The following is a 12,817-nucleotide window of genomic DNA, read 5'->3' on the forward strand; positions in this document are numbered from 1 at the left end:
CTAAGTATCAGATCTGTTCTCTCCCTTAATTTGACAGGCGTTCTCAGTCTCTCCTCCTGTAGATTCTGTCCTTCCCCTGATGACAAGCCAATAGTTCTTGGTGGGGTTGCATGCCTCCTAGAGCCCCAGGAGCCCTGTTGTGTCGGGGGAGGGGGAGGGGGGAGGGCAGGAGGGTGGGCAGAGACTTGGGTTGGGGGAGGGAGATTCAGAGAAAGTGAAAATATATGGGTTTATATAAACATATTTAAAGCAGTTTAGCAAAAGCTTTCTCGTTGAACAGCTTTAAGAACAATGTGAATGAAATCTTAGCAACTTGGTTAGTAATTTGAAAAGTCTATTAATGTATACTTGAAATTCTGTTTGTATAAAAATACATTTTCCTCTTTATTTTAACACTGTGTAAAAGAACATTATGCATGTGAGTGGTTTGAGAATTAAATGATTTAATATTCAGATTTGAATCTCTGTCTTTTCTGTATAGAGATTAATTCGTTTTAAATTTTTGGATTTTTTTAGTATGAGGGGATTACCTAGATTTCAAGCTCCCCCTGCCCTCTCAGGATGCCTACCATCTTTCAAGATGAAGCAGTGACATATCTCCCTTCTTCACTTTCTTGACCCAGATGTGTTCGCTGGTAGAGAACAATTGAAAGCCTCATTTTACCAAATGCCCAACAGCATCTCTATCCATTTCTCCTTTCCTTGTCTTCGTTTCAGGTGGCAAAGTCCATTCGTAATTGTGAGATATGGGAGTAGTTGTATTTATTTTTACTTCTATTCACAAACCAAAATAGGAAGAACTATAAAGGATAACATTTTAGTTAACACAAGGGTTGGCTACTCTGCCCATGAAGATAATAGTGTTCAGAGCAACTTCCCTGATAAGAACCAGGAAGGGCCTGTTGGCCTTGAAGGTCACTCTGCTGGGGTTCAGCGAACGGCCAGCAATGCCAATGACGGTACTTGCTGCTGCTTCACTGCCTTCCTCGTTTACCTGCAGGTCAAATAGGAAACAAACTGCTACATTAGCTACTCTGCAGCTCATTACAGGCAGGTGAATCATCCATCGACACAGCAATTCCTCAAAATGCCATTTGTTTTCCATGTGAAAGTACACTTGGGTCGGGTTGGGTTCCCTCTGGAACCCTACTTTTAGTCTTTCTTTCATCCACTGAATGTTGACGTAAGCACTTGTATTCATCCAAGCCTTGTGCTGAATAATAAGTGCCAGGGTCCATTCAGATCATCTCTGAACCAGAAATCTAGATGTATACGAGGTTGTCACATTTCTGGCTGGCACCATTGTATATGGTATTGTACTAGATACTAAAAGACATTTTGACTCCAGAGTAGAGCACTATAGTTGAGATAGTTTCACTCCTGGAGCATCAAGATCCCAGATACAACTACTGTAAGCAGCCACTCAGGAACTAGGGCCTATGAAGAGAGGAGGGTCCTCTGGCTGGATGAGATGAGTACTTCCTCGAGTAACAGACTGAAGTGATGGTATCTGAACTTGCTGATAAGTAGAACTGCACAGGTCTGGAGGGAGATATCTTTAGAAAACTTTGTTTGGGGACCCAGAATGTCACTAAAACTCTGTCCCTGCCTCTAATGAAAGCACTTCAGATTCCTGAGTCTTGAGGAGCTGGTTGATGCTGTTCTCTCCCTCCCTCCTTCCTTACCACCTCCCTTCTGGCCACACTATCTATTTCATGATCATTCTAGTACTAAAGTTATGAGCAGACTGGAGCTTTTGTAAGACCAGGATCCTTTTATTCGAATCAGATTCTGGTTTATTTAATGGCTTCTCAGGAGATCTACAATCAGTTGGGGTGTGTGTATTGGGTTCCCAAGAGCCATGGAGGAGCCTTGCATCATTGTTTAGTTGGCTCAAGTAGACAAAATGAATGTAAACTTCTGCTTCTTCTTAACAGTTACTCAAGGCCCTCAAGGAGGTCTGAGCTGACCACTTCTATTTGGGGTCCTTGGAAGAAGATTCTCAATCATAGTTAAAACCCTGAGGACTCATCTTCCCTTGCAGCCTTTCTAAGTGCTCTTTCTTCCATAATCCATATGGTATCGGTGTTGTTTTTACTTCCAAAACCATGAATCCAGTACTCATGTAAAATCCCCTGTTCTGACCTCAGTATCTTTAAGATATATCCCTCTACTCTTGCTGTTGTCCTACAGGTCACTAACATCTATTGTCCTATGGATTATATTCCCACATTGAGGATTTTGTTGCCTAGCCCATAGCCTTTCTGTCTATCCTAACTCCTGATATCATGTGACCTAGACAATTAAAATATCGTGGTAGGAGACCCATTCAATACTCTAACCTCCCACGTCTTTCATCTCATCAAACCCAATGAGCATTACCTTCACTTAAGGAAACCAGTCCATGGCTACACCTTGAACTTGCCATCTCTCAGAACATCTGGACTTTTGAGATTATAATTACATTATCCTTCTCTCAGACTGTATAACCTTCGGTATTTTTAAGCTATCACACTTCCTCACTCCCATTACAATTACTCTGACCTCCTCCTGCCCCTTGATCCCTCCACTTTCCTCCTAACTACATATTTCCCACTGAGCTTGGACTCTGCAACTATATTTACTAGCACGATGCCCTGAAACCTTCCTCTCTGACCACAATCTTCTTTCTTTGCAATTTCCTCAATCCTGTGACCTTCTCTAACATTGCCCCATCACATTTCCCTCGTAGCCTGGTTCTCCCAAAGAATAATCTGTATAAATGGTTCCCAAACCTGGTTGTGCATCAAAATTCCTTGAGGAACTTTGTAAATATACAGATTCTCAGACCCCATCCTGAGTCAAGCTCCCCAGAAAGCTAATGCCATTGATCTATATAGCTCAGTGTTTGAGAACCAGAAGTTCTAAAGGCTTTATACAACTCTTACTCTAGTAAAGGTTTCCATGGGCATCTTAGTTGGGGCAACACTAGGTGAAGCAATACTGAACCATCTTCTTCACTATGGAACTGCTCAGATGTCGGCACTCCAATGTGCATTAATTCTTGTTAATTTCCCAAGAAGAGGATGTACATTTATTTGACCATCTAACTTTCTGTTACCTGCAGTATAGTCTAGAGCTCTGGTTTTCTGGAACACACTCTAGGACACAATCTACACTCACCAGCTCCCCTTTCTTACTTTCCATTTGCTCTTCAGCCATTACAACTAGGCATGTGCCCCTACTGCTCTGTCCAAATTCCTCAGGGAAAAGTCACCTCGGTCACTTTTCAAAAAATCTTCTTACTAAATGCTTTCCATTGTCTTAACACTCCTTCCTGGGTTTCCATTAGCTCATCCTCTCCTGGTTCTCCTCCTCTGAATGCCTTTGCTGGCTGCTTTTCCTGTGTCACCTTCCCCTTAATGTCTATGTTCCCAGGAGAGGTAGAGGATGGAGGGTGGAACAATTAGACCATGAGGGCTTCAAGTCAGGGCTATATTGTAGCAGTCCTCGTGGAGGAGGGCACTACAGATTTGGGGTTTGAGGGACACTGCAATCATGCCTTTTTCCACAGCTGTCTCCTAGTGTTCACACATCTGCTGTCTACACTGTAAGAGCCAGTGGAGGAACAACTCCAAAGTTACTAATCACATGAGATATTGATGTATTGAACAAAAAAAGCAGCAGAAGAATAGAGAGCGAAGAGAGGTGTACTCACCTCAAGAAATGCCTTGTGGAATGCATCTGAGACATAGAGGTCCCTCGGGCCTTCTGCAACAATACCTAGAAGGAAGACCAGAGAAAGCTCTGTGAAATGGAAGAAGGTTGGCTTCAACCCACAGAAAGGAATTCAGTTTAAATTAAGATGTCCTTTGGGGCTTTTTTGAAAAATAGAAAGAAATCCTGGACCCTCACTTAATGATACCCTGAACAATAAATACATGTTAAAAATAATAAAGTACTTTGGGTTTATTCAGCCTGGCTCCCGTGAATTTAATCTCCTGCTTCAGCTCGTGGGGGGGTGAGGACTCTGTTCTTAAAGAAAAACTCACTCCATCTGGTAGGAATGTCTTCCCTTCCAGTGTAGCAACACTTTGGGAGTGGTTTTCAGACTTAGTTTAAAGACAGACCATTAAAGGTAAATCCAATTAACTAACGTTGTAAGCTCCTTTTTAAAAAAGAGATATTTTAGGGAATTCCCTGGCAGTCCAGTGGTTAGGACTCCGTGCTCTCACTGCCAAGGGTCCAATCCCTGGTCGGGAACTAAGGTCCCACAAGACACATAGTGCAGCCAAAAAAAAAAGAGAGAGATTTTAATGCATATTTTTTAAAGGATGGTGGGTTGGAAGAACCAAACCAACTTAACACCGTTATCAAAGTATCAAAACTGGGAAGGGGGTGACTGTATCTGTCCATGTGACCTTAGAATTCACATGAGCCCTCTGGAATATCAGGTGAAGAAGGGCTATTACATGTCAGCTATGCCTATTCTGTGGGACCCGGATGTCCCTGGCTCTTAATCATATCTGTCTCCTTGCTCTGAATTTTCTGATGCTTTTCAAGTTCTTTTCTACCTGGTCCCATCTCTTCTATCAGTTACAGACTCAAAAGGTTCCAGTGCCATATGGGCCTGTGGAGATCCAAGAGCCAACGTCCCATTTTACAGAAGAGAAAACTGACATCTTGAGAGGGAAGGGATTTCCCTGAGTTAGCAGTAGAACTGGGATTAGAATCCAGGTGTCCTGATTCGCCCTTTTCTACTCTTTCCCCATCTCTTCCACCTTTGGTCAGACTTCTTTGGGGACAGAGAGAGGAGGAAAGTCCTTCCTGCACTCACCTGGGAGCTTGGACTTCTCAGGGCTGAAGAGGTCCTCAAGGCCCATGTCTTGCAGCCGCTCTTTCACGCTGAAGCTGTCCTCGATGCGGAAGCGGGGCATGTGGACCACCAGCAGTGTCTCTGCCAGCTCATCTAGCCACTCCTGCAGCACCTCTGGGGTGAGTTCCTGTTCCACCTTGGTCAGGCTCTTCTCAAGCTTGGGCAGGATGAGCACCATGGTGATGTCATCACCCTTGAAGGGCAACTCAAGCACCTGGGTGCCCTCTGCCACGCGCCGATAGCGGAACTTGCCTTCCTGGTACATCATGAATACCGAACACGACTCCCCATCGGCCTTGTAGAAAAGTTCCTTCCTTGTGTTCTCAGGGCTGAACTTTGACTTCCACAGGCCCTGGAAGAAGACGCCAGGTGGGAGAATCACAAAGCAAGAAGACCAAAAACATCCGTAGGAGAATATTGACATGGGAAGTAGTCACAATATTTTATTACATTAATATGTAAGTGTAATTGTTAAGAACAAAGGCTAGAGGGATATGCATGCAAACGTCTTAACACTGACTGTCAGAGTGATAGAATCATGAGTCGTTTTTTTTCTGTGAACTTTTCTGTATTTCCTAGATTTTCAGCAGTGACTATATGCTTTTATAACAAGAAAAATAAAAACAAGAACAACCTACTGGCCTCTTTGCAAGTCTCTTCTAGAGTTTAAATCTAATTGCCTTTTGCTTTCTGCCTCCCACCAGCCTCTTTCTCAAAGGACATCCTCCAAAATGCTGGGCTCTGTTCCTGATGAATAAAGCCAGACAGAGGTAATAACCCCAGGGGGTCATCTGGGAGTCCTGCTGGGCAGAGAGTGAGGCCTGGCCAACTTTCTGTTCAAAGAAGGAGGGGATACAAGACACTCCTTTGACATTTCTGAGTTGTAATTATCATTCCCTGTCATCTTCTGGCTCTTTGATTTTGGGACAAGTCATTTAACTCTTTGAGTGGTGGCTCTTCATCTGTAAGATTAGGAGCTGGTTATCACTAATATTTGTAGGATGCTTGCTGTGTGCCCGGCACTGCTCCAAGCATTTTATGTGCATTAACTTAATCCCTTCAGTAACCGTGTAAGGTAGATGTATCATTATTACCATTTTATAGATGCAGAAGTTGGGGCATAGAAGAGTCTCAAGTAACTTACTCAAGTTTGCAGTCAGAAATGGAAGAGTCAGAATTTAAATTAAGTAATCTGTCTGAGCAGCCCAAGTTCACATTTGTGATGTTATGAAGGTCAGGAGGACTAATAAAAGGCAAAGTGTTCCATAAATTGTAAAGGGCAGTACACATTGTAGAAATGCAACCTACTCCATTCTTAGGGTGAGGGACCCCCTAAGCAACAGAGTAATTGCCAACAGCAGTGACTGGCTAACCCCCTGGGCCCAGTCAGGGAGAAGAGTGTATCTGGAGCATGACCTGGGAAGGGCACAATTCAACCTGCATTAAGCTGGAGGCCCTCCTGAGTATCAATGGTCTGTTTATTCCCAGGACCTTCTCCCTCATCCTTCCTAAATGTAATAAAGTTGGAACAGTCTTTAGAACTCTTGACTCTCTGAGAAAGACAAAGCCGTCTGCATGATCATGTAACAAGGCTTCTGCTAAGTTTGACGTTAGTCTGGCATCAGGAGGTTCAGAAGCTTCAGGCAAGAGGAATTTTGAGTCACTGCAGAAGCTGCTCTAGATGATGGAGAAAATCTCACCACTGAGGATTGTCTATAGACTCTGTCATTTTGTTCCAGATTTCAAAATGGAGTTAATTAGGGACAGGAGAAATCGTCACATATATATGAGAATTTATTACCACGCACACCTTGCTTGGGCCCAGAGACACTACCAGGCCCCCTTTGGACCTCAGGCCAGTAGCCACAGCCCTAGACATGACTATAGACTCAGCAAATTTGTATTTTACCCAGACCATGCATGTACCATTTCTCAAAAAGATCTACTGACACATGCCCAATGGTATGAAAGAAGGTAAGCTGGAGGGAAAACAAGTCATCCCTGAGGTCTCTCCAGGGACATTTTGAGTACCTTGAAGTAAATGGTGTTGACCAGCACCAGCACAGTGAACTCATTGATGGCTTCTGGGGGAATGACATCAGTGATACGCCCATCAGTCTTATTGGATATCCACTGGTTGATGGTCACTCTGGACTGCTCTGCATTTCCCTGAGGAGAACAGGAAACAAACCTACGCAACTGTGCTATTCAATTGGCTTCTCCATTTCCCTGTGAAGCACTTTATTTTGTCCATCATCCCTCTGCTCTTTCCCACCATTTGGTTAAGCCATCTCTCTAACCCAGATTGGGGAAACCTCACATATCTAGTGTAGTGTCGTGAATCTTCCACATCGTTAATAAATGGTAACAGAAGAAAGAGAAAGAAAGGAAAGAAAAGAGGAAGAAATAAAGAAACAGAAGAGGAGAAATATAGTCTGAGAAAAGAAAACAAAGTATTATCTTCCCTGACTCTGGAAATTCGAACTCTTATAAGTATTCATGAGATATGTTCTATGGGAAGCTAATGAGTGACATAGGAGTTGGGGGGGTGGGCAGGAGAGATGCCCATGTGGTCCAAAAAGTTTGAGAAATACTGATTGAATAAAGTAAGTAGATTTCTTTGTTGCAGGACTTTTATATAACTTTTTCAGAGCAGCCTCTACAATCCAGAGATTACACTGATTTCTCAGGTTTCAAGCAAGAATACATATCCCAGGGGCTCTGACTTATAGTATTATAACACCTCCACCTGCCTTCAACTACCATAGCAGTGTTAATTTGGATCCTGCTTCTCTATCTCTTTAATTTCTGAGTGGAGGAGAAGAACTCTGAGGTCAGGGATGACATCTGCAACTCACCTTGAAGTCCAGGGGCTGGAGCTTGGCTCCATATACCATCTCACTGATGTCCTGGTAGGTCTCATTGAAGGTAAGGGATTTGTCTCCAAAAAGACGGTTGGCTGATACCAACTCAGAGGATTTATTGGCTTTTCGATAGAGTCGGCAGTTCAGTTTGGCAAAGAAAAAGTGGATCTGATCAGATGTCTTCTCAGAGATGGTATCAAACTTAAAAACCTGTAGAAGCCAAAAGAAAACAGCGGTGGGTCTGGTAAAGAAGTCTGGCTAACATGGGTGGTGAGCACAGTGCCACTCAGCCCCTGACCAATAGTTGTGAGTCCCTTCAAACACAGTGCCTGGCACAGCATAAATGCTCAGCTCATGCTTTCTAGATGAATAAATGGATAAAAGAAGAATAAAGGGTAGGAAGGAGAAAGAGAAAAAGAAACATAAAGAGACTGGGATACCACCCAAAGTCTCTAAAGGGCTCTAGGCCAACACATAGATGTTCTCCTGGGTGTACCAGCAAGGAGGTTAGGCAGAAGGGCTTTGGGTTGTACCTCCATCAGCTGCTTGAGGGTGTTGTCACAGGCACCCAGCTTGGTCATAGCAAAAGCTGTGGAGATACTCAGGGGTGACAGGAAAATGTTGTCCTTGTCATTCTTGTTGTCTGCCAGATGCTGATAGAAGGTGGCGGCAAAGTGGGAATTGGCCTTGGACAGTTCCCAAACCCGCCGGTTGGTGGCCCCGGGGATCTTCTGCTCTGAACCCTCGCCCTCGGTTGCTTTCTTCTCTGGGGCACGGTAAATGCACATGGGATTCATGGGAATGTCCCGAGGCTTGGCTGTGCAGATGTCTTCCCCAGGGCTCCAATGACAGGTCACGCAGCTCCAGAGGCCAATAAGCAGCAAGGAGAGAAGACATACACTCCTATAGGGGGACAGAAAGCCGAGTTAAGCTAGGCTGAGAAATCACCCGTCCCACTGCCCACCACAGATTTGCCCCAGTAAAGCATAGATTACCATCCCACCTGCTGTGGCCAGGATGAGGGCCAAAATCTTTGAAAAGTACAAGGGCCCGGGACAAGTCCAGTCCTGGACTCCTTACAAGTGGATAGTTTCACTTGCCTGGCCATAGTCATGCTGAAATTAGAATCAACTATTGAAGCAACTGAGGTTATTAAAAGTATTGTGTGCCCAAGGCCTCATGCTGGAAGATATAAAGAATGCAAAGTTTCCAATTGGTGAGATGGGACATGCACACAAGAAAAATGGCAGAGAACTTTAGTGCCCAATGAAATCTTAGGTCAGTTGGAGGAGACATTAACAGAAGCTGATTAGGGAAGGACTCAGAAATAGATGGATTTTTAACCTGGATGTTAAAGGATTGGGAGGATTTTGATTGATTCAGCAGATGGATTTCAGCAACATGAGAGGGTTAAGAAGAAATGAATTCTCCTAATTTGTCAATTTCATGATCTCATTTTTTAAAAAGGGAAATTAGTTTTATTTACTTTAGCCACAATCAATGTGCTGAAAACACCGGAAGTCTCTAGCTCCAGCCTAATCCTTCCACTGAGTTCCAGACCAGTTGTTTGCTGGACAATTCCACCTGGATGTCCTGCAGATTCCTTAGTGAAATACGAACAAACTGAACTCATAACTCTCACCCACACACGTTTCTCCTTCTGTGTCCTTCAACTCAGCAAATGGGACCCACAGTTACCTGAGAGCCACTCTGGATTTCTCCCTCTTACCCTTCTCATTAGTCACACCCTAGATTCTATGCATTCTGTTTCCTTGTTCTCTCACTGCCTTAGTTCAGGCCCTCAGCATTTTCTGATTCCTAGAAGTTTTAGTAACTTCCAACGTGTATTCGCTAAAGTAAATAAAACTAATTTCACTTTTTAAAAAATGAGATCATGAAATTGGCAAATTAGGAGAATTGGGACACCCAATTAAGTAAACCAAGAGATAAACTCTCTTGTAATGTTTTTGTAGATAAGACATGAGGGGCCAGGAACTTCCTGTGGCTGACTTGGGGCCCTTAGGTCTAGAGAGGGGAGTCTGCATGAGGGTACTGAGTCTTCTCAATCTTCCCCCAGCAGAAAAGCAGGTTATGCACGCAGTGAAGAAAGGACTCACCAAAGTGGTCTGCTGGGCAAGCGTGGGGCTGGCTGGAAGCTGGGGGCAGCTGAGGGGTACTTGGCTTCTTGCATGATCTGAAGTGAACCCTGCAGTCCTTTTAAGAACAGAGGCACAGAATGGGAGAGCAGAGGCACTGAGGGAGCCATGGAAGGCAGGGTGAGGAAGCAGAGAGAATCTTGCCATTCTTCTCCTCAGCTTGCTTGCCTCTGTTTCCCATTTTGTCCCTCAGCTACATTTGGAAATACAAGTGGAGGCTGAGGGGGCCCTAGGAGTTCTGTTAAGCACAAAGAAAAACCAAGGTGGTCAAGCCACAGCCTCATTTCTAGCTTCCTGTAAAAAACCAGATCAAGAAGGGAATGTGTGTGATGTTGAGGGCTGCAGTCCTTTGTCAAAGGTCACTGAGACCTTGGGTGGGGGGATGGGGGATGTGACGGGGGTGGGGCAGGGGGGAATTGAGTGGAAGGAGGAGCAAAAAGGGAGTTAGGAGGTCCTCATAGATTAAATTTGTCCTCTTTTCAGATGTATGGAAGGCCCAGCAATTCCCCTTGGAGCATCTCCTGGACTGCTGTGAGGGCTGACACTGATGCAGCATCTCTGTACAAGGGAAGACATCCCCTGTTTCTTGGGTTAAGAATCCAAGGTGTGGCTTAGGGTAAGGCCTTACCCCTAGAAGGGAGTGGGAGGGAGGGCACTTGGAATGACGTCTTCCAAACAAGTCTGATTAAAACTACCAGGGAGAGGGCCTGGTCTTCTCGAAGGTGTCGAGGTCATCCTGGTGAGTCCCTTCAGAGGTCAGAAAACCCAGTGAGGGCATGCAAAGGGAAAGCTCACCCCTCTTACCTTTTTCCAGCAGCTACAGTTCCTATCCCATTGGAAAGCATGGTTGCTAATCTTCCACAGGTCTGGGCGAGTGGAGATAGTGTGGTTTGAGGCAATCCCTCTGAACTGGTTCTTTCCTCTAAATCTGGATGAGGTTCCAGAGGCTAGGATGGGGGATGGAGCTGGTGAGGAGGGGAGGCATGAGGTCAAAGGCTGATGACATGCTCCCAGGGTTAAGCAAAGTGTAGAGCCCAGTGCTGGTTAATTAGTAGAGAAGTTTTAAAGTTCAGTCAGGTCCAGAGAAAGAAGGTCCACCTTTCCTACCCATACTCCCTCACTTTCTTCTTCATCTTTATAGAAAAGGAAAAGGAGAACATGTTCACAAATTCAAACTTAGAAAATACCTAGCTGATGAGAACTTTGCAGGAATTTTTTTCTTTTTTCCTGGTTAACTAAACCAGGAGGTAGAAGATAGTCTATTTTCTACATAAATAAAATAGTATATAACTAGCCAAGTTGAATGTCCAGAATGAGAGGTAGTCTTCTACCTCTCAGTGCAATATCCTCTTTCTCACAGGTTTTTAGGGAAAGAGAGAGAAAAAGAGCCCACGTTATCTAATCATAGGGGAGAGAAGAGAAATATTCTGAAACAGGTGCTACTTTCAGGCCTCTAAGAGCTGATGTGTCAGTGACCCAGTCAAGGATACACAATGGTTACACCTGCGTGTACAGTGGACTCATTCCCCATTCAGCCTTGAAGTGGTGGGAGGGGGCACAGGAGCAAGGGCCTCAGGGTGCTGCCAAGGACATTTCTAGGGTGGATGAGCTGGGTGGGAAATACTTCGAAAAATTCTCTTGGGGGATCAGGAGACAGGGTGGGGCAGGTGAAAAACATACATGCAACTACTGACATACTTCTAAGAAGCAAACAGAACGAAGTATTTTTATTTATTCATATTGTTATTTTTACTTATTTTAGTTATTGGGGAAATGGAGTCAAACTAATGGAGATAAAGGGCAGGTTTATGTTTATTTCCCTCTTCCTAAATAGCCAAAAACAGTATCATAAGGATTGCTGCAACTGTATTCACAGGATACAAGTATGCCACCTTCTGTGTGACTGAAGACTTCTTGAAGTTGGTACAGTCACAGGCATTCTAAAGAGTTCTTTATTCATTAGACAGGAAATCTCTACCTAGACTGAAGCTGCGTCTAAGTTCTTGACTGATTTAGACCCTGGACATCTCGAGGGCCCATGTACAGTATGAAATTACAAGGAACTGTCCTAAAAAGCCCCAGAATGGTTGGAGGCTCCTTGTCACTCCGGATTAAAGACAAGTGGAAAGTCTCCTATTCAACCACTTGTGTTCAGCAAACACAGGAGCACTACCTGAGTCAGCAGGCACTGTTCTAGGGGCTGGGAGCTCCAGACAGGAAGACATGCAGTGATCACATAAAGAATCAGTATATAAAAAATAGATCTATAACATGTCAGTCAGGTGTTAATAAGGGTTACAGAGGAAAATACAACAGGGCAACGGGATAGAAAGTGATGAGAGGAGGTAAGGAGGCTACTGTTGTAGAAAGGAGGTGGGAAAGGCCTCCCTAATAAACTGACACTAAGGGACCAGAGTAAAATGAGGGAGGGAGTCAGATATCTTTGGGAAGAGCTTTTCACACAGAAGAAACAGGAGATACAAAGATCCTGAGGGGGGAATATGCTGTTCAGACCTATTGTTCCAGCTTGTAGGAGTTGTGAGACTTGTGCCTTGTAAAGAAGGTCCTTGGAGGAAGGCAGGTGAGGGGACCCTGCCCAAGGGGCAAAGGGGGTCTGGTGAACATCTGTGGGAAAAGAGATAAGGGTGCAGATACCACCTGGCCAGGTAGTGAAGAACTATACATCAGGGGTTGTGTTTAATTTCTTCATCCATTCATTGAGTCATATGATCATTTAATTAACAAATGTTTAATAAATGCCAATACGTACCGGGCATGGTTGGTGCTGGGCCCGGGGTTATAAAGATGACTTTGTCCTCAAGGAGCACCGTGCTTCACAGCAGACCCCAGACATGAAGATAAACATCCCAATCAATGCTACTGGCCATCTGACTAAAGTGTGTATAGGGGAAGGGGAAGGGCAGACAGGTGGGTGTCCATGG

General features: G+C 44.4%; 1 protein-coding gene across 1 annotated transcript; it reads right to left on the reverse strand.

Moving 5' to 3' along the window:
• Nucleotides 1-740: 740 nt before the first annotated feature.
• On the reverse strand, nt 741-10,818 carry SERPINC1 (serpin family C member 1). The gene is made up of 7 exons (XM_065873705.1): nt 10,680-10,818; nt 8,253-8,622; nt 7,714-7,929; nt 6,887-7,024; nt 4,817-5,207; nt 3,698-3,762; nt 741-994 (listed from the first exon to the last, which is right to left on the reverse strand). Exons 1-7 carry the CDS (start codon nt 10,718-10,720, stop codon nt 818-820), a joined length of 1,398 nt encoding a protein of 465 aa, XP_065729777.1. The 5' UTR covers nt 10,721-10,818; the 3' UTR covers nt 741-817.
• Between the last annotated feature and the right edge of the window lie 1,999 nt (nt 10,819-12,817).

This window comes from Phocoena phocoena, chromosome 1 (assembly GCF_963924675.1).
Source record: "Phocoena phocoena chromosome 1, mPhoPho1.1, whole genome shotgun sequence".
Classification (NCBI taxonomy): Eukaryota; Metazoa; Chordata; class Mammalia; order Artiodactyla; family Phocoenidae; genus Phocoena; species Phocoena phocoena.